We start from the raw sequence: 22,126 nt of genomic DNA on the forward strand, positions 1-22,126 counted from the left end.
AGTTATCTTTACCCTTCTCAATAAAATCATCTGGATATATTGTTTTTCTCCTTCCATGCTGCATAAGATCTTTTAATATTCCCCAAACTTTTTTGTATCACATTTATTCCTTTCCAGTTGTTTTCTATAATATAATTTTTTACTAGTTCTTGATAGCTCTGTTAGTTTATTCTTATATAGCTTATATTTTCTTTCAGCTTCCTTAGTTTTCAATTTAATAAATATTTTGTAAAGACTATTTTTCATTCTACAAGCATTCAGTAGACTTTTGGTCATCCAAGAACGTTCCCCAAATCTTTTTTTACAACTATATTTCTTAATTGGACAGTGTGTGTCATATAATTCCATAAATATCTCCCTAAACTTACTATAAGCCCTGTCCACCTCTTTCTCACAATAAATTAAGTTCCAATCCTGGGAATTTAAATCATTGTTCAGGGATTTAATTGCTTCCTCCGAACAAACCCGTTTATAGATGTATTTTTTCCCTCTACAATCTGTAATTTTGTTGTTATATATAATAAACACTGGTAGATGGTCCGATATATCACAGACCATTAGGCCGCCTGTAATGTCATTCATAGTGCTATTTGTGAAGATGTTATCAATTAAAGTGGAACTGTGATCTGTTACCCTGCTAGGTCTAGTTATAGTCGGATAAAGGCTCATGCCAAACATCATATTAAGAAAATCATTAGTCCATTTGTGCTTTGTGTGATTTAGTATATCTATATTAAAATCTCCACATATAAACATAGTTTTATTTTCCTTCCTTGAATATATTTTTCCTACACAGTCAATGAATAATTCTACGTCAGCTCCTGGAGACCGATACAAACAACTCACAATTACATTTCTCTCCGTATCATTATGGACTTCAATTGTAACAACTTCTAAAACATTATCTATAGCCAGAGTCATATCCTCTACTAATTTAAACCTAATGCTATTATGAATATATAGTGCCACTCCTCCACCTATTTTATTTTTCCTGTTAACATACTTAAGTTCATATTCTTCTATTTCAAAGTCAATACCTTTGTCCTCATTAAACCAAGTTTCTGACAAAGCAGTTATACTAAATGGATGTGCAAACTGCTGTATATATTCTTTGAAAACATTAAAATTAGTATACATACTTCTACAGTTAAAGTGGATAATTGACAATTTTTCCTTCATTGTCATAGCATGTAGAAAATCATCAACAGTATAATATTTAGAATCAACATTAAATGTAGAGTAAAAAGTATTATCAGGGTCTAGTTCATTTTCTAAGTCTTGAAAATTATAATCAGTATATGAAAATAGATTCAGTTGCTCCAAATGCATTGTCCTTTGATATAATTCTGAATCTGTACTCATCTTTTTTTTTGTAAATAAAAATGAATTCTATAGTATTAGTAATAATCGATCAAGAATTACTGTCTCTTGATCCATCTTTGTCTTTGTGTTCATCAAAGGCTCAAAATTCACCAGTAACTAAATCTCTAGTAGTAGTAGTAGTAGTAGTAGGCGTCCCCTCATAAATATTTAAGTCACTGAGGTTCTTAACCACCAACACCTTAGCCTCCTCCGGTTAATAAAAACTTTACAGTTATTTACCCAAGTGCTTTGGATCTTTTTTAGTTTCCTCAGGTGTCTGGCTTTTCTGGCAATTTCGGCATTTTTCCGTGTCAGGTGATCGTTCATATAGACATTAGTACCTTTCAGTTTTCTTCCTTGTTTAATTAAGGTAATCTTTTTCTTGAGATTTGCAAAACGTAATATCAGGGCTGGCACATCCTCTCGTCTTCTTCTTGGTAATGTGTGACAGGCTTCCAAATCACTTACATCCAGTGAAATGTCGTGCACATTGAGAAAGGCTGCTACCTGTTGCTCAGTAGAGCTCGACTCTTCCTCACTGGGCTCATTCTGGTTGTTATTCGCAATCACCGCATGCGCATACGACCTGGGTTTGATCTTAAACCCCGTAATTACAATATCTTTCATTCTTGTATATTGTTCCAACTCATCAACTTTCCTTTCAAGCTCTGTGATCCTCCTGTTCTTTTCCTTATTTTCTTCTCGTAATTGCTTCACTTCATCCAGAAGCGCAATGATTCTCTTTTGGTCCTGATGGATTAAAGCAACATCTTCCGTTAAAGTATCAAGTGACTTTCTGATTTCGTCACACTCCTCCAAAGAAAGGTTTCTCTTCGATGGCATCTTTGGACACAAATAGTTTGTTTGCTAACCTACTTCTCGGCTAACTCAGTAGCTGGCTAACCGCTATCGCCTGCGTCGGGCCTGATGAATTCTGCCTCGCCGCTGTAACCTGCGTCGGATCTGGTGGATGCTGGCTCGCTGCTGTAGCCTGCGTCAGGCCTGGTGGATGCTGGCTCGTTGCTGTAGCCTGCGTCGGGCCTGGTGGATGCTGGCTCGCCTCTGTAGCTTGCTTCGGGCCTGGCGGTAGCTGCTCGCCGCTGTAGCCTGCGTCAGGCCTGGTGGATGATGGCTCGCCTCTGTAGCCTGCGTTGGGCCTGGTGGATGATGGCTCGCTGCTGTAGCCTGGTAGATGCTGGCTGGCCTCTGTAGCTTGCTTCGGGCCTGGCGATAGCTGCTCGCCGCTGTAGCCTGCGTCGGGCCTGGTGGATGCTGGCTCGCTGCTGTAGCCTGCGTCGGGCCTGGTGGATGCTGGCTCGCTGCTGTAGCCTGCGTCGGGCCTGGGCCTGATGGCTGCTGGCCGCTGTAGCCTGCGTCGGGCCGATCGGAGCGCCCCTCCCAAGTCAGATCAACAGTTCATTAATCAAAACTTGAAGGAACCGCCGCATATCAACAGTTTATTAAGCCAAACTTGAAGGAACCGCCGCAGATCAACAGTTTACAAACCCACACCTGAATGAAATGCCCGCAGATCGACAGTTTACTAACCCAAACCTGAAGGAAATGCCTGCAGATCAACAGTTTACTAACCCAAACCTGAAAGAAATGCAGGCAGATCAACAGTTTACTAACCAAAACCTGAAGGAAATTGCCAGGAGATCAATAGTTTACTAACCCAAACCTGAAGGAAACACCAGCAGATCAGTAGTTTACTAACCCAAACCTTAAGGAAATGCCCGCAGATTAATAGTTTACTAACCCAAACCTGAAGGAAACACCAGCAGATCAATAGTTTACTAACCCTAACATCAAGGAAACGCCCGCAGATCAACAGTTTACTAACCCAAACCTGAAAGAAATGCCGGCAGATCAACAGTTTACTAACCAAAACCTGAAGGAAATGCCAGGAGATCAACAGTTTACTAACCCAAGCCTGAAGGAAATGCCAGCAGATCAACAGTTTACTAACCCATCCTCAAGGAAACGCCCACAGATCAACAGTTTAGTAATCCAAATCTGAAGGAAATGCCCACAATTCAACAGTTTACTAACTTAACCCTGAAGGAAACGCCCGCAGATCAACAGTTTACTAGCCCAAACCTGAAGGAAACTCCAGCAGATCAACAGTTTACAAACCCTAAACTCGAGGAAATGCCTGCAGATCAACAGTTTACTAACCCAAACCTGAAGGAAATGACAGCAGATCAACAGTTTACTAACACTAACCTCAAGGAATCACCAGCAGATCAACAGTTTACTAACCCAAACCTGAAGGAAATGCCAGCAGATCAACAGTTTACTAACCCAAACCTGAAGGAAACGCCCGCAGATCAACAGTTTACTAACCCAAACCTGAAGGAAACGCCCGCAGATCAACAGTTTACTAGCCCAAACCTGAAGGAAACTCCAGCAGATCAAGTTTACAAACCCTAACCTCAAGGAAACGCCCACAGATCAACAGTTTAGTAATCCAAATCTGAAGGAAATGCCCACAAATCAACACTTTACTAACCCAAACCTGAAGGAAACGCCCGCAGATCAATAGTTTACTAGCCCAAACCTGAAGGAAACTCCAGCAGATCAACAGTTTACAAACCCTAACATCAAGGAAATGCCCGCAGATCAACAGTTTACTAACCCAAACCTGAAAGAAATGCCGGCAGATCAACAGTTTACTAACCAAAACCTGAAGGAAATGCCAGGAGATCAAGTTTACTAACCCAAACCTGAAGGAAATGCTAGCAGATCAACAGTATACAAACCCAAACCTGAAGGAAATGCCAGGAGATCAACAGTTTACAAACCCAAACCTGAAGGAAATGCCTGCAGATCAACAGTTTATTAACCCAAACCTGAAGGAAACGCCCGCAGATCAACAGTTTACTAGCCCAAACCTGAAGGAAACTCCAGCAGATCAACAGTTTACAAACTCTAACCTCGAGGAAATGCCTGCAGATCAACAGTTTACTAACCCAAACCTCAAGGAATCACCAGCAGATCAACAGTTTACTAACCCAAGCCTGAAGGAAATGCCAGCAGATCAACAGTTTACTAACCCATCCTCAAGGAAACGCCCACAGATCAACAGTTTAGTAATCCAAATCTGAAGGAAATGCCCACAATTCAACAGTTTACTAACTTAACCCTGAAGGAAACGCCCGCAGATCAACAGTTTACTAGCAAAAACCTGAAGGAAACTCCAGCAGATCAACAGTTTACAAACCCTAAACTCGAGGAAATGCCTGCAGATCAACAGTTTACTAACCCAAACCTGAAGGAAATGACAGCAGATCAACAGTTTACTAACACTAACCTCAAGGAATCACCAGCAGATCAACAGTTTACTAACCCAAACCTGAAGGAAATGCCAGCAGATCAACAGTTTACTAACCCAAACCTGAAGGAAACGCCCGCAGATCAACAGTTTACTAACCCAAACCTGAAGGAAACGCCCGCAGATCAACAGTTTACTAGCCCAAACCTGAAGGAAACTCCAGCAGATCAAGTTTACAAACCCTAACCTCAAGGAAACGCCCACAGATCAACAGTTTAGTAATCCAAATCTGAAGGAAATGCCCACAAATCAACACTTTACTAACCCAAACCTGAAGGAAACGCCCGCAGATCAATAGTTTACTAGCCCAAACCTGAAGGAAACTCCAGCAGATCAACAGTTTACAAACCCTAACCTCGAGGAAATGCCTGCAGATCAACAGTTTACTAACCCAAACCTGAAGGAAATGACAGCAGATCAACAGTTTACTAACCCTAACCTCAAGGAAATGCCCACAGATCAACAGTTTAGTAATCCAAACCTGAAGGAAACGCCCGCAGATCAACAGTTTACTAACCCAAACCTGAAGGAAACTCCAGCAGATCAACAGTTTACAAACCCTAACCTTGAGGAAACGCCCACAGATCAACAGTTTACAAACCCAAGCCTGAAGGAAACTCCAGCAGATCAACAGTTTAGTAACCCAAACCTGAAGGAAATGGCCGCAGATCAACAGTTTAGTAACCCAAACCTGAAGGAAATGGCCGCAGATCAACAGTTTACAAACCCAAGCCTGAAGGAAACTCCAGCAGATCAACAGTTTAGTAACCCAAACCTGAAGGAAATGGCCGCAGATCAACAGTTTACTAAACCAAACCTGAAATTCTGTATTTTGTTCCTGTTGTTTGTTGCCATTGATTGGTTGCTGATTGGACCTGCAGCCCTCCACAAACTGAAGTCCCTCCATATTTTGACATTCTGGGAATCAGACTGCTGGTTCTGGATCTGAGACCCAAACTGCTGGTTCTGGTTTCCAGACTCTCATAGTTTTTGGCTGCAGTCTTTCTGTGCTCAGACTTTGACCCTGATCCGGAGCTTCAGGCGTTCCATGGGAAGCAAAGTGACTCCAGTCAGACTGCGGGCAGGAAAACCAACACACTGTTAATCAGGATCCTGGCAGCAGTTTCAGAGCCACTTTGCACGAGTCCACCAGTATGTGTGCACGAGTCCACCATTGTGTGTGCATGTTGCTGTGGTGAAGCAGATCACCACCTTTTTGATTCAACACAGCTTTTTATTCTGCTTCTCTTCTTGGAAGAGAAAAGCAACTTTAGGTTTTCATGTGAGAATGTCAAACATCTGAACCATCTGCAGGAGGGAGAACTGCTCAGAACCACAAACCTCCAAAAGTACTTCTGGATCCACGTTATTTGTGGAGTTCCTGCAGTAGAACTTGCTCAGGATGAAACAGTGAAGATGTCGGGACAGGAAGCACTTCTTAGTTCCCACAGGATGGCAGTCCTGGTTCTTTGAGAGCTTGTGCTTTTGTAACGTGAACTCACACTCATCACTGCTGCTGTGTCGGAACTTGTTCTTAAGTTCCGGAACTTCATTCATGTTTGGAGTTGATCCTTTCAGCTCTACAGAACCGCTAACCACCGGGTCACTGCACCAGCCCATCCCGACCTGCTGAAAGTAACCAGGGGAAGTGTGTGTGTGTGTGTGTTTGTCATTCATGATTGTTAAGGGTGAGATTAACTCCTGGGTTGAGTGTGAGCGTGTCGGTACAAACCATTCGGGGAATGGGGGTGTCAGCAGAAACCATTTTTAACCAGCACGTCTTAATCCGGCACGTCTGCTAGGTGTGAGTATGAGTATGCTGTCAGCTGCATCATTTTGCTTCTATGTCAGCAACAGATATTTGAAGCTTTTATACAACTATCATTTCCACATAAATTCAGCATTATTTCATCATAAAAGAAGGAGGAAGCGATCAGAGCGCCAGAGCACCAGCTGCAGCGCCTCCGTCATTTCAAAGCGTCAGCAGCCACTCACTGATTATCACCTTGTTTGTGCTTCAAACTGACTTTAGAATGATTTAAGAGGTTTTACTTTGTCATCTGATGGTTAATAATCACATTATTTCCTTTGATCGCTTTGGGTGTAGTGAGTCAGACTCAGAGAGTCAGACTCAGTGAGCCAGACCGTTTGGCGACACGGGATACGGATTGTTCATACAGTCGTTATCAAAACCATCCAGAAATTAACAAACATTATTTTGTTTGCTTTCCAATAAAGGGGAGGACACTTTATGTTTTGTTTACGAGCTAAAGGCACATAAGTCCCACACTAACAGGTGTATATACACCCAAAACTAGACTGTGTGGTCCGAGGCTGGACTGACTAATAGAAACCTCTTCTTTTTAGCGCAACAATTATCTCATCTTCTTTATCTGCTTTTTCGGGACAAACATAAAATTATGTCATTGCACACGGAAACCAAAAATTTCCACAGTTTTACAAGAATTTACGAATGTAATAAAATCTTGTCTTAGAACAAAAATCTGCCTCTTGAATTGTTGCATCACTGTGTTTTAAATACAAGTTCTGGGCCCAGCTCGGTAAACTCCGGCCGTCTTCGGCCACAGCGCACTCGCTCCCCAGGGCTGACACTCCCCACCCTCCGAATGGTTTGTACCAACACGCTCACACTCAGCCTGGGAGTTAGTCTCACTCGATTCTAAACGCTCAGCTCATGTCCCAGAATGCAACAGTCAGCAGCTCTTCAATATGTGTAGTTTTGAAATGAAAATGGAAGAAAATGCAGAAGTGAGAGCTGCCATTACTGATCGTTTACAGGACGTGATGTCACAAAAATCTGACTCATTGCAGGAGGCGTTCAGGGACTGTGGGGACATCCAGTGCTGTTGGGAGGAGGGACTTTTGAACAATCCTGTCTTTGTTTCCATTTTCCTTGAGTGCTGTGCAGCTCAGAAAAGGTCAGAGGTCAGCAGACAGAACCCTTATACCCCGGTTCCCCTCTCCCCGTAAACAAACAACCATCAGAGGAACTGCGGCTTTGCAGTGAAATAAAACCTGAAAGATTTGTTCAAGAAGTATCTGTAGGAAAAGTAACTTTTAAAAATCTGCTTCATGTTTGTGGTTGGACATGTTTTAAAGATAAAATTCAACTGATTTTTCAACACAAATCATCCTGAAGCTGCAGGTACAAACAAATAAATCAGTGAACCAGCAATAACAACAACAATAATAATAACTAGACCTGCCAGCAAGTGTACACAGGGTCCACACTGCCTCCCGAGCACACGCAAGGAGCATGTGACTCGTATCAGCCCATGCGAGACATGGGCCTGACGTGCAGAGCCACATGGGTCTGACCCGCAGACCCATGTGGGCCTGACGTGCAGAGCCACATGGGCGTGACCTGCAGACCCATGTGTGCCTGATGCGCAGAGCCATGTGGGCCTGACACGCAGAGCCACATGGGCCTGACACGCAGAGCCACATGGGTCTGACTCACAGACCTGCAGAGCCACATGGGCCTGACTCGCAGACCCACAGAGCCACGTTGGCCTGACTCAAAGACCCACAGAGCTATGTGGGCCTGACCTGCATGCCCACAGAGCCACGTGGACCTGAGCCACAGAGCCACGTGGGCCTGACCCACAGAGCCACATGGGCCTGACCTGCATGCCCACAGAGCCACGTGGACCTGAGCCACAGAGCCACGTGGGCCTGACCCACAGAGCCATGTGGGCCTGACCCGCAGACTCGCAGAGCCACGTAGGCAATGACACTGTACTGCCAACTTTGCAGGCAAGAGGAATAAATTTTAAGTGAGATGTTAATACTTTTCCAGTAAGTTCAGAGAATCACAGCCTTTGCTCCACCACGTGCATGAGGTGCTCTCCAGCTTGTATGGTCTAGGCTGCAATATTGCATTCAGAGAGGGCAAAATAATAAAAATAATAAAAAACAGAATGAAAACAATATGGTTCCCAGTAGGGATGAGCGAGTACACCACTACCTGTATCTGTATCTGTGTCTGTATCTTTTCAACCATCTAAATTATCTGTATCCATAGCTGTACATGGAGTGTGCGGGGCGTGAACTGGAATTGGGCGTGGCTTAACTGGAAATTTTTGTGAACTGCAGTGAGAAAGTGTCAGATACTGCATGCAGCCATATACAATAAAAATATTAATATAGGCTACTTTGTGTGTTCAGCTATATGTGTGTATGTGTGTAAGTGGTCTGTCTGCCTTGTGCACTGCATTCTTCTCAAAAACACCGCGTTCAGTACGAGTTTTCCAACTGATGTTATATCACCAGCCAAACTAAGAGCAAGCAGATGGTTTAAAAAAGAAAAAAACCCAACCAAAGCGGAGGCAGTGACCAACGTGACATGAGCCATTTTCAGCTTTGTCTTGTCAAAAGCACCACGTATGTTACGAAACAAGTTCACCAAGTAACTTTAAATATCATACAAACCAAAATAGTGGTGAGCTGAAGACAAACCCCGGTCACACGGCACATGGCATTTGCTGAACGAAGGACAAAAGTCACAAAGTCACAAATCATCAAGAAAAAGTGGACGAATGAGCCTGGACTTCTCCCATCACTGAAAAGCCTGCGAGTGCAGAGCACATAAAAGACAAAAACAAAACCGAAACTAACAAAAGTAAAATGAAGCGAACTGCGACCTTGACACTTTAAAACAAAATCAAAATGAAGCAGCAGCATTTGATCATTTCTGCAGTGAGTCTGTGCTGTCCACAGCCACCTGCAGCTGCGCTGTCTTGACAATGTGTGCGCACAGACGTCGCAGCCAGAGACATTGAGAGGCTGGAGAGAGAGAAAGAGATAGGCTGGAGGTTGGATGAAGTTCGACGACAATCAAACAGAACACTGACAGTACGGGAACTACGCAAACAATGAGGAACCTTCAAGACAGAAATCAAAACGGAATACGGATGAATTGAGGTTGTCATCGGGATCCGTTCACATATTTCAACAGTTTGGACGCCGGTTAAACGATGTCTCAGAAAGTTGAAATTTATTGTCGCTCACTGAGTGGCGTCTCCGTTAATTTGCAATGTGTCCAGTTAAATTCTGAGGCAGAAAATGATCCGCTGATCAAAAATAAAACTGTAGACTCAGTCGCAGTTTAAAAGTCTGTTTCCAGGCATCTTGTAGTTTCTGTTGAGAAACTCACATTTATTTTTGATTGTTACTCTTTCTTTAAGTCTTGGATTCCTTGTTTTTATGAGGTAATAAGTTACAAATACAGATGGATAAATGCAGTTGGTCGGTTTAACATTTGGGTCCGAGTGTCCGGTTTCCGTCTGTTTCCATCATCAGTTTCATGTTTCTCTGTATTTTTAGTCTGTTTTATTCATGAAACTTTTTTTTTGTTGTTCTAAAAACACTTTGACTGCAGTGGATTTGATTTTTGTTTTTCAGAATCAAACTAATTTATCAAAGATTTTAAAACAAGCTTCAAATCTTCTACATTTAGTCAAAAAACAATTTTTCTTTTATAATTATGATTTTATTCTGGTCAAAAGATTTTATTACTTGATGTTTACCTTTTAACTGGATTCTCATGATACTTTTTTATTTTTACATAAATTTGGTTTCAGTAGGTTTCCAGTAAAACCCTTTGAACAAAAATTCCATTAAAAGTGTCTTTTTGTTTTATTTTATTTATTTTAGATGATTACAGTTCTTGTCATTTTTGCACATTTGGCTTCAGTGTGTTTCATACTTTAAGCCAAAAAGCTGATCTGGATCAAACTGTTAATCGGGATGTAAACCTCAGTGGTCTCTGCAGGTTCGGGGTCTTTACCATCATGTCAAAGTTCAGTTAGTTGACTTTTGAAGGCAAATGAATCAAAAATTGGATGACAATCTGGAAAATCCCAGAGGAACTTCTTTTTTTTTCCACGTCTTTCAATCAGTCAATCAATCAATCAATCAGTCAACCAAAGTTCATTTCTGTAGCCCTTTCCGCAGCTGAAAGAGTGGCCAAAGTGCTTCACAGTTAACTTAAAACCATAAGACATTAAGCAAATTTAAAAGTCAATAAAAATATACGTCCAAAAATATTTACAGATATGAACCAAATAAAATGTCAGAGCACTACTGGTTGTGCAAAAGCTATTCGAAAAGGAAAGTTTTTAATTTAGATTTAAGAAGACCCAGGTCAGTGATGGTGCAGATCTCGGGGGGAGCTTGTTCCACAGTCTGGGTGCGGCCACAGAGAAAGCCCAGTCTCCACAGTGGCAGTATCTGGACCTTGGAACCTCTAGTGCACACTGGTTAAAGGATCTTAAAACTTTGGTTTGGTCCTGAAGTGTCAGCAGCTCGGCTATATATGATGGGCCCAAACCATTCAGAGCTTTAAAAACAAACATAAGAATTTTAAAATCAATTCTTGCCCAAACTGGAAGCCAATGCAAAGCATAGAGGACTGGACTGGATTGAACCTTGCGGAACACCACAGACAAGAGAAGCACTTCAAGAGGACAGATCACCAATCATTACAGAAAAATGCTGATTGGAAAGGTATGATGTGAACCACTTCAGAACAGTACCATCAAGTCCAAACTGTTCTTTGAGACAGGACAAGAGGACTGAGTGGTCAACTGTATCAAAGGCAGCTGTCAGGTCCAGCAGCACTAAAACCATAGGGCACTTAGCGTCTACTGACAATGCAACGTCACTGTGCACTTTTAAAAGAGCCATTTCAGTGCTGTGACGAGTTCTGAAGCCTGATAGAAATTTTTCAAAGACAATATTATTTTCTAAAACTCTTGTAACTGTATAACTGCAACTGTATAAAAACAACTTCTTCTAAAACCTTGGACAGAAAGTGAGAAACAGGTCTAAAATGTGAAAATATAGAGGGATCATGCTGTGTTTTTTTAAATAGTGGATGAACCACAGCTTGTTTAAAAGCAACCGGTACAGATCCAGTGGTGAGACAAGAATTTATAAAATGCACTAAAAAGGGCCCCAGAACATTAAAAACCTCCAGTAAGAACTTACTGTAGTTGGGACAGTATCAAAAGGGCAGTTTGTAGGTTTCAGTTGCTGCCACTTTAGAGAGGGAACAAAAAGAAACAAGTTCAAATCCCTCAAACACAGCAGGAGGATGTGGAACAACAGCTGGTCAGCACTGACACTGTTGCTGGCAAGTTGTCTTACTTTGACAACTTTTTCAGTAAAGAAATGAAGAAAGTCCTCACAAGTACTGACTGAGGCATCAGCCAGAACACATATGCACGAGTTAACAACTAAGTTAATAGTGGTAAAAAGAGTTCTGGGTTGATGACTGTTGCTCCAAATAACATTAGACAAATACTCACATTCTGCGCCTCTCATCGCCTGTTGAAAGTCAGCGAGACAGTCTCTCAGTAATTCCCGAAATACATTTAGTTTGTACTTCTTCCAACATCTTTCAGCTTGTTGGCACTGCTGCCTGAGGGCATGGACAGTGTCATTAAACCAGGGATCAGATCTTGGTTTGGCTGATTTTCATCAACAGAATGCTCTCAGGGCTCTCAGTCGCGCACTCAGTCTTTGACACAGTCGGGCACTCTGTATGCAGAAACATCTTCAGTCTCACACGTGGGTTTTTAGGGACCTGGTAGACGTTAAGAGGACCATCCATGGTGGGTTTGAATCCCTGAGGTCAGGAGTCCATTCAGGTTTCTCTTCTCTTTGAGGAAATGAGCTTTTATGAGACTAAATGTGCTGAGAACATTTGTACTGTGCAATTATCTTCTGAGCAGACTTCTGCTCCACATCCTTGATTCATCACAGAACACATGTGTTGTTAATAAGCAGAGCGGCAATTGAACCCTCAAGGCTTCAAGTATTCAAACTAACATCCATTAAGACAGAGTGACGTCTGTCTCCAGGAGGTGGAGATGAGTCAGACCTTAGGAGGCTGGAGGCGAGTTCCTCCTCCATGTCTTCAGGTTCTTGGTGTCTGAAAACAGGGGGCAGAAACAGACAGACAGTACAAGGTGGGCACAGATACGGGCGGTTTGAGGCGGACACAGATATGGGCAGTTTGAGGCGGGCACAGATATGGGCGGTTTGAGGCGGACACAGATATGGGCGGTTTGAGGTGGACACAGATATGGGCGGTTTGAGGCGGACACAGATATGGGCGGTTTGAGGCGGGCACAGATATGGGCGGTTTGAGGCGGGCACAGATATGGGCGGTTTGAGGCGGGCACAGATATGGGCGGTTTGAGGCGGGCACAGATATGGGCGGTTTGAGGCGGACACAGATATGGGCGGTTTGAGGCGGACACAGATATAGGCGGTACGAGGCACACATGGTTATGCACTGTAAGTGGAGTCACAAGTCACGTGTGGTCACAAACTTTGAAGAGTTGAGATGATTTTATGGACATGTGCCAACACGCTTGGAGCAGAACCAGACAATGATTCTGTGGAAACAAGGGAAAGAAGATCAGGATGTGTTTGGGATGTTTGTGTGTGGAAGAGAAGGAAGCGGGACAGTGTCCTGATGTGTCGTGTTTGTCTGTTGCAGGGTCATCACCTACGAGTGCTGCCCCGGGTATGAGCGCATTCCTGGAGAGAAGGGCTGTCCTGCCGGTACGACCTCTGACCCCAGTGCACTTCCACCTCTCCTGTAGCTCAGGCTTCAGCGGTGCTTTAAACTGGTTTAAATTTTAAAGTTCATGAATGCAGTGATTTATGTTTTTTATTATTATTATTTGTGGTTTTGTCACGTCGGCACATTTATTGTCATTGCTGGTGCTGATTGGCTGTAAAATAACAATGTCTTTGTGTGCCACTCAGCTCTGCCTCTGGTCAACATCTACAACACTCTGGGCATGGTCGGAGCTTCCACCACACAAATCTTCTCAGAACGAGCCAAACTGAGGGAGGAGATCGAGGGTCCAGGCAGCTTCACATTCTTCGCTCCGAGCAATGAGGCCTGGGACGCCCTACCTCATGTCAGTACAAAGACGGATGGGCAACCACCTGAGACAAACACTCCAGCAATCACCTCATGGATCTGAGCATCACCTGAGCAATCAACTGTCCCCTCACAACTTATCAGACATTGAGTAAACTTTGTATCAACTACCTTTCAGAGCCTCACAGCTACATCAAGAACCATTTCAAACATGCCAGCAACAAGTAATGTTCAACCCAAAACATCTCAACATTAAAGAAAACAGTTAAGAGCTAGTAGTAACCATCAACACCCAAACAGCCTGCTCCAAAGAACTTAGCAATGATGTCGCAACAACCCAGTACACCATTAACCAGAATCCCTTGAACATCCTCATGTGCACATTGCAGCAAATACCCCAACCTGCCACGCAACATCCTAGGACTCTCCTTCCAAAAGCAAACTACAATCAACACTATAGCAGCAACCTCAGTCACCAAAGCAACAAGCATTGCTTTGTCACTATGTATGTACGAGGTCTGTCCATAAAGTATCGTACCTTTTTATTTTTTTCAAAAACTATATGGATTTCATTCATATGTTTTTACGTCAGACATGCTTGAACCCTCGTGCGCATGCGTGAGTTTTTCCACGCCTGTCGGTGACGTCATTCGCCTGTGAGCACTCCTTGTGGAAGGAGTGGTCCCGCCCCCTCGTCGGATTTTCATTGTCTGGAAATGGCGGAATGAAAAGGACTTTTTTCCATCAGAATTTTTTCAGAAGCTGTTAGAGACTGGCACCTGGAAACCATTCGAAAAATTTATCTGGCTTTCAGTGAAAATTTTACGGGCTTCACAGAGAATAAGGACTTTAACTACAGGTTTAAGGACCCCTTTAAAGGACGGTCGGTGCGCCGCGCTCCGAGCTGCGACGATGCGGCACAAACCACTGGATCATTTCTAAGCTGATGGCTCTGTGGATACGAGACCGTCGTGTGCTCTTTCTCTGGTTATCACAAGACCTGGACATCAGCCATTTTCCGGCAGATTTCACTTTTAACAAGAGATTTTGTCATGGAAAGCCGCGCGGAGGCTTCGCGCGTCACGACCGATTCGCTGATGAAGCGAGACAAAGGAACACCTCTGTTTCGGAGTGTTAGAGGACAAGTTGGGACATGTCCAGCTCTCCACAAGTTCTTTTATACTCACTCGACTGGTAAGCACTGAAAGCCGAGATAGACATGACATTCAGACAGTGAAAATCCGACGAGGGGGCGGGACCACTCCTTCCACAAGGAGTGCTCACAGGCGAATGACGTCACCGACAGGCGTGGAAAAACTCACGCATGCGCACGAGGGTTCAAGCATGTCTGACGTAAAAACATATGAATGAAATCCATATAGTTTTTGAAAAAAATAAAAAGGTACGATACTTTATGGACAGACCTCGTATATGTAATTAATGTCAGAACATTTTGCCTTTTGTTATTTTCTCTGCAGTCTGATGTCCAATAACTCAGAGAAACAACCTTGAATGCCTCACAAGCTGTCAGGCGATCGATCGCCTAGCAACACCTTGCACAACATTCCCCAACAACCAAATGTCCATTCTGGTGTAATTCCAGCTGCTGATGTCTATGTGATAACCATTTAGGCTCTGCAGTGTTGGGCGGTGCCGTCACTGTTCACCTTCTAGCGGTCATGACGTTGAATAATATGTCTGTCAATTGTCCAAATGTCATTCTGCAGGAGATCCTGGACGCTTTGGTGAGCAACGTCAACATCGAGCTCCTGAATGCTCTTCATTACCACATGGTGAACCGCCGGCTGACGTCTGGGGATCTGAAGCACGGGTCGTCCTTTGCCTCTATGTACCAAGGATTCCACGTGCACATCCACCACTATTCCAACGGAGTCAGTGCTTCACCACAGCACCCTCCACAGGACATTAAAACCCTCCTACTTTGGTTTCAAGTCAAAATTACTTTTTCCCTCATCTTTTCAGATTGTTACGGTGAACTGCGCCCGTCTGATCAAACCTGACCAGCATGCCACCAACGGTATCGTGCACATGGTTGATCGCGTCATCATTGCCATTTCCAACAACATCCACGACCTTATTGATGTTGAAGATGACCTGGAGACCCTTCGTGTAAGAACACTGATCAGACAACCAATCACCTCTTGTTGACAAATCTTCGTGCTGCATTCAGAGCTCGATGACAAAAGTCCGTTTGAATGAACTGTTTTTTTTTTTCCAGATGGCCTTCGCTGCCGCTGGTCTAACCACGATGTTGGAGAGTGACGGCCAGTACACCATCTTTGCACCTACCAATGAGGCCTTTCAGAAGATTCCTCAGGACACGCTGAATCGAATCCTGGGAGACCCTGTTGCACTGAAAGGTGACATGAATGGATGAACAGGATTTAGATTAGGGGTGGGCCATCATGTGCCGTGAAGGGCCAAGACACTGCAGCTTTTCCTTGCTACCAATCACCTCAGCAGGTGATTTTATTAATGATCAGGTGTTTATGTTCAGGGGAGAAGCTCATCATCAACCCACCTGCTGAGGTGATTGGTTGCAAGGAAAACCTGCAGTGTCTCGGCCCTCGTTGCCCATCCCTGATTTAGATCCTAACTTCACTCTGACCTGAACTCATGTCTGTTTTCAGACCTGCTGAATTACCACATCCTGAAAAATATCCACTGTGCCGAGTCCATCGTGTCGGGAGCGCCCATGGAGACGCTCCAGGGCACCGTGCTGGAGGTTGGCTGTGACGGAGACCAGATGACACTGAATGGGAACGCCATCGTCACTAAGAAGGACCAGCTAGGAACCAACGGTGTCATCCACTATATCAACGAGCTGCTCATCCCGGACTCGGGTACTCTTACCGATATAAATGAAAATCATTCCAGATCAATGGATAACGGTTTCATGCCGTGGTGACAGGAACAATAATACAGAACAAAAATGGTTTTATTCAGTGACCAATCACTGTGGTCCTTTAGATAGAGACCCTCCCACTAAGTCACACCTACTTGACAACCATCCAATCAGATCACACAAACATCTATTTCCCTGTGTCTGACTCTTAAGCCAAAACCCTCCTGGAACTCGCTGAGGCTTCCTCTGTTACCACGGCAACCAAGATGTTTGTGGAAGCCGGTCTCACGTCACACCTGACGGGCTCTGAGGCACTAACGATGCTGGCGCCGCTGAACGACGCCTTTAAAGGTAACGTAACGCACATCACAGATATATGAACTTTGATTTTTTTAAGCATTAATGACAACTAACAGATCAGGAACCAGAACCGACAGTGTTTGGTCCTATTTCTAAAGGTTCAAAAGTAAATGGACAAAACTTTTGCTGCATCCTGTTGAAGGATTACAGCAGATTAAAGGCGCTGTTGTGTTTGGAGTTAATTTTGTGTGTAATCCTTAATTAAACTAATAAGGAAATGTGAAGAATGTGACACCCTGCTGTAAATCTGTCCACAAAAATTGAGCCAGCCTGCACAAAGGAGATTCATGAGGGAAGCCACCAAGACACCATGACCATCTGAAGGAGATACAAGCTTCAGCAGCTGTGATTAGAGAGACAACCAAGTCACAGCTTTATGTTCGAGTCACAAAGTTTTCAAGACTTTGATAAAAAGCAGAAAGGTGAAGTCCAGGGGGGCGTTTCCTGTGTCACAGCTCACACTCGTCCTGCCAAAAGCTCAAAGATGACTTTGGATGGATGGAGGGAAACGGATGGATTTAGTGTCTCTAACATTTGGACCTGAGGATTATTTTCTTTGTTTAACAGGAAGTGAGATGATGACGTCTGAGATGAGGAAAACAATGATGAACCACATCGTGAAAGAGCAGCTGTCCTCCAAGTCTCTGTACCACGGCCAGGAACTGGACACGCTGGGAGGACTCAAACTCAGGGTCTTCGTCTACAGAAACGTATGCACACATTCCCTCGTGTCCTCTGTCAGGAAGGCTTTTATTCTGAAGGAGGGGTGCAAAAAAATGAATAAATAAATGGGAGTCCCCAGCTAAGCAGTGCGGTAAGTAAGAAACTGAGAGCGTGACGTGGATGTCAGGACAGGAAGGACATGTGTGGCTTTTAAAAATGTCAGAAAGTTTAGCTTTCGTTTCCTTGATCTTGTGCACTGCAGCGCGCTGACCTTGTAGTCTGGATTCTGGTCCTACATGGATGTCGCAGCACTTTTGGTCATGTCACCACATGCATAGTGCATATGGATGTCATCCTCGTGTGTGTCTGTCATCCTCGTGTGTGTCTGCCATCCTCGTGTGTGTATCTGCTGTCCTTGTGTGTGTGTCTGTCGTACTCGTGTGTGTTTGTTGTCCTTGTGTGTGTCTGTCATTCTCCTGTGTGTCTGTCGTTCTCATGTGTATCTGCCATCATCGTGTGTGTCCGGAGTCCTTGTGTGTGTCTGTCATTCTCGTGTGTATCTGTCATTCTCGTGTGTGTCTGGAGTCTGTGTGTGTGTGTGTGTGTGTTCTGTCCTCGTGTGAGTCACCCTCGTGTGTATCTGTCATACTTGTGTGTGTCTGTTGTTCTTGTGTGTATCTGCCATCCTCATGTGTGTCTGAAGCCCTTGTGTGTGTCTGGCGTCCTTGTGTGTGTCTGTCATACTCGTGTGTGTTTGTTGTCCTTGTGTGTGTCCGGAGTCCTCATGTGTGTCCATCGACTCGTGTGTGTCTGTCATCCTCGTGTGTCTGCCGTCCTCGTGTGTATCTGTCGTCCTTTGCGAGTCTGTCATCCACATGTGTGTCTGTCGCCCTTGTGTGTATCTGTCGCTCTTGTGTGTATCTGCCATCCTCGCGTGTGTCTGTCATCCTTGTGTGTGTCTGTTGTCCTTTTGTGTGTCTGGAGTCCTTGTGTGTGTGTGTGTGTGTGTGTGTGTGTGTGTGTGTGTGTGTGTGTGTGTGTGTGTGTGTGTGTGTGTGTGTGTGTGTGTGTGGGTGTGTGTGTGCATCCTCGTTTGTGTCGGTCATCCTCGTGTGTCTGTCGTCCTCATGTGTCCGAAGTCCTTGTGTGTGTGTGCCGTCCTTGTGTGTCTGTCATCCTCGTGTGTGTCCGCTGTCCTCGTGTGTATCTGTCTTACTTGTGTGTGTCTGTTGTCCTCGTGTGTGTCCGGAGTCCTTGTGTGTGTGTGTGTGTGTCTGTCATCCTTGTGTGTACCTGTCGTCCTCGTGTGTATCTGTCGTGTGTGTGTGTGTGTCTGTCATTCTTGTGTGTGTCTGACGTCATCGTGTGTGTGCCATCTTCGTGTGTGTCTGCAGTCCTCGTGTGTGTCCGTAGTACTCGTGTGTGTCTGTTATCCTTGTGTGTATCCAGAGTCCTTGTGTGTGTGTGTGCCATCCTCGTGTGAGTCTTCATCCTCGTGTGTGTGTGCCATCTTCGTGTGTCTGTCATCCTCGTGTGTGTCTGTCGTACTCGTATGTGATTGTCATTCTCGTGTGTATCTGCTGTCTTCATGTGTGTCCAGAGTCCTTGTGTGTGTGTGTGTGCCATCCTTGTGTGTGTCTGTGGTACTTGTGTGTGTCTCTCGTTCTCTTGTGTATCTGCCATCCTCGTGTGTGTCCATTGTTCTTGTATATGTCTGTCGTTCTCATGTGTATCTGCCATCCTCGTGTGTCCGGAGTCCTTGTGTGTCTGTCGTCCTCATGTTCTTCTGCCGTCCTCATGTGTATCTGTCATATTCATACGTTTCTGTCATCCTCGTGTGTGTCTGCCATCCTCATGTGTATCTGTCGTACTCGTATGTGTCTGTCATTCTCGTATGTGTCCGGAGTCCTTGTGTGTGTCTGACGCCCTTGTGTGTATCTGTTGTACTTGTGTGTGTCTGTCATTCTCGTGTGTATCTGCCATCCTCATGTGTGTCCGGAGTCCTTGCGTGTGTGTGCCATCCTCGTGTTAGTGTGCCATCCTCGTGTGTGTCTGTCGTACTCGTATGTGTCTGTCATCCTTGCGTGTGTGTGCCGCCCTCGTGTGTATCTGTTGTACTTGTGTGTGTCTGTCCTTCTCGTGTGTATCTGCCATCCTTATGTGTGTCCGGAGTCCTTGTGTGTGTGTGTGTGTGTGCCATCCTCGTGTGTGTTTGCCATCCTCCTGTGTGTTTGCCGTCCTCGTGTGTGTCTATCGTACTCCTGTATTTGCCGTCCTCGTGTGTGTTTGCCGTCCTCGTGTGTGCCTGTCATCCTCGTGTATTTGCCGTTCTTGTGTGTATCTGTCATCCTTGTGTGTGTTTGCTGTCCTCGTGTGTGTCCGTCATTCTCGTGCATGTCCATCGTCCTTGTGTGTGTCTGCCGTTGTCGTGTGTGCTTGTGTGTCAATAACAGACGAGCTGGTTCCAGTGTGGGAGGGCTCTGTGCATCACAGTTACATCACAGACTGTATCACATCACTTTCATTGCATTTGCATCAATTTGCATAGTAAAGAAGACGGGCTGGTTTTATAGCTGCAGCTGACGACAGGACTTTGGCAGAACAGACAACACAACACAGGAATTTCACACAGAATATGTACAACTCTGGTTCTGATCCATGCACAGACTAAAGGCATCTTGACACTTGGATGCATTTAACCCCCGCACTGCTGAGCACTTTGTTGTGCCAATGCGCCCCGCTGTGTCCCACTGGATGCTGCGTTATATAAAACAATTGTTTTTTAATGTAATTTAACCTTTATTTAAGGATGATCAAGATCAAAATTTCTTTTGCAAGGGAGACCTGGAGAATTTAAAGTTTCTAATGCACCTAACCTGCGGATGAATCCATTAATCTGCTAATTTTGTAGCGGATTAATCATTGGCTCTCAGAGTTTGGCTGATGAAACCACCTCTAATCGCTCCTGGAATCACAGAGGAATTTTCTACAGCTGCAGCTGTTCTCATTCTTCATGACATGGAGAACGCATTTGCCCTAAATTCACTCCATTCTGGGGGGTTGTAATATTTATATTGTAATGTCTTGGTAAAACAGTTACATTTTCATTCCTTCTTATGAGTATCTGTAAAATTATGTTTATTATAGATTTAATGTCTCGTCATAATCATTCAGATGAACGGCGCTGACAAAATGACTCAGTGACACTTAGTGTTTTTAATTATTTGCACAATGTTCACATGAAGTTCACAAAATTAATGTGTGCCAGAGATTTTGAACATTTCAAAATTTTCTTTGTGCACTTGCACATAGCCACGCACAGTTTACAAGTTTACTCTCTGGGACGGCAGATTACGTGCCAGTGCGCAGATCAAATTCATGCAAGTGTCAAGATACCATAAGGTCTGATCCATGCACAGACTCCGGTTGTGATCTCAGGCCGAGGTCCTGATCCATGCACAGACTGAGGCTCTGATCTCAGGTTGAGGTTCTGACCCGTGCAGTGGTTCCACATGTTTCCTGTCTTCTGGATGACTCGCAGTTTTCTGTAATCATCTCTGCAGGAAACTTTCCTTGTTCCCACGGCTGCTAAATCGTTCCAGACACCATTTGTCTGATGATGTAAATATAGCTCCGCCCACTATGAGTGCTGAGAGGAGTTCCATCAATACGTGTCCGAAACGTTTCCACCAATCAAACTGAGAAATAAAGCTATTTTTCCAGATGCTGACCTGAGGAGTGTCGCCATGATTCAGTCTGATCCAGATCCAGTCCTGGATTCTAATCCTGGATTCTTGCTTTTATCTTATAAATATAAAGTTAAAAAGTTATAAAATAAGGCGGGACCACCAGATTTCAAAACTGCTTGAGATGAAGGTACTTTAAATGGACTGACACATTTTTTTAAATGATAAACTGTTGTAGACTTTAATGGTACATACATGTGGGTTTATTAAAGGTATTCATGAAAATATCATTGCTAAGTAGAATATCAAGAACAGAAACTTCTGTGTTCTCGAGAGTGATAGATTTATTAATTTACAACAACAGTAAATGATATGTTTATATCACTGACATTAATGAGTGAAGCTCCTCACCATCTCACCATGTCAATTAGGTCCTTAGTTCTGGGGAGCATTAGCATGGTTAAAAACCTTCAGCCCCCCCTTCAGCAATCTGGAATTGGTTCGACACGCCAAAACGGAGGCGTTCTTTGTCTTGCTCGAACAGCGAATCGGTAGTGACGCACAAAGCCTCCTCGCGGCTTTCCACGGCAAAATCTCTTGTTAAAAGTGAAATCTGCCGGAAAATGGTTGATGTCCAGCTCTTGTGATAACCAGAGAAAGTGCACACGATGGTCCCAGCTCCACACAGCCATCCGTTTAGAAATAAAACGGTGGTTCATGCCTGTCGTCGCGGCTCGGAGCACGGCGTGCCGAACACCATTGTGGTCCCTCCTTAAAGCTGTAGTAACAGTCCTTATTCTCTGTGAAGCCCGTAAAATTTTCACCGAAAGCCAGATAAATTTTTCGAATGGTTTCCAGCTGCCAGTCTCTAACAGTTTCTGAAAAAATTCTGATGGAAAAAAACCCCAAATCATTCCGCCATTTCCAGACAA

The 22,126-nt window shown here is 44.2% G+C and overlaps 1 protein-coding gene across 2 annotated transcripts in view; it reads left to right on the forward strand.

Annotated features, from left to right (window-relative positions):
• The window catches only part of tgfbi (transforming growth factor, beta-induced), a 74,966-nt gene that overhangs the window by 22,824 nt on the left and 30,016 nt on the right, over positions 1 to 22,126 (forward strand). For both annotated transcript variants that reach the window (XM_034182254.1, XM_034182255.1), the window contains exons 3-10: positions 13,227 to 13,291; positions 13,499 to 13,656; positions 15,347 to 15,511; positions 15,603 to 15,749; positions 15,859 to 16,000; positions 16,271 to 16,483; positions 16,699 to 16,836; positions 17,413 to 17,555. In XM_034182254.1, the coding sequence (XP_034038145.1) occupies positions 13,227 to 13,291; positions 13,499 to 13,656; positions 15,347 to 15,511; positions 15,603 to 15,749; positions 15,859 to 16,000; positions 16,271 to 16,483; positions 16,699 to 16,836; positions 17,413 to 17,555 (1,171 nt within the window). The remainder of the gene's footprint in view (positions 1 to 13,226; positions 13,292 to 13,498; positions 13,657 to 15,346; positions 15,512 to 15,602; positions 15,750 to 15,858; positions 16,001 to 16,270; positions 16,484 to 16,698; positions 16,837 to 17,412; positions 17,556 to 22,126) is intronic.

This window comes from Thalassophryne amazonica, chromosome 11 (genome assembly GCF_902500255.1).
Source record: "Thalassophryne amazonica chromosome 11, fThaAma1.1, whole genome shotgun sequence".
Lineage (NCBI taxonomy): Eukaryota > Metazoa > Chordata > Actinopteri > Batrachoidiformes > Batrachoididae > Thalassophryne > Thalassophryne amazonica.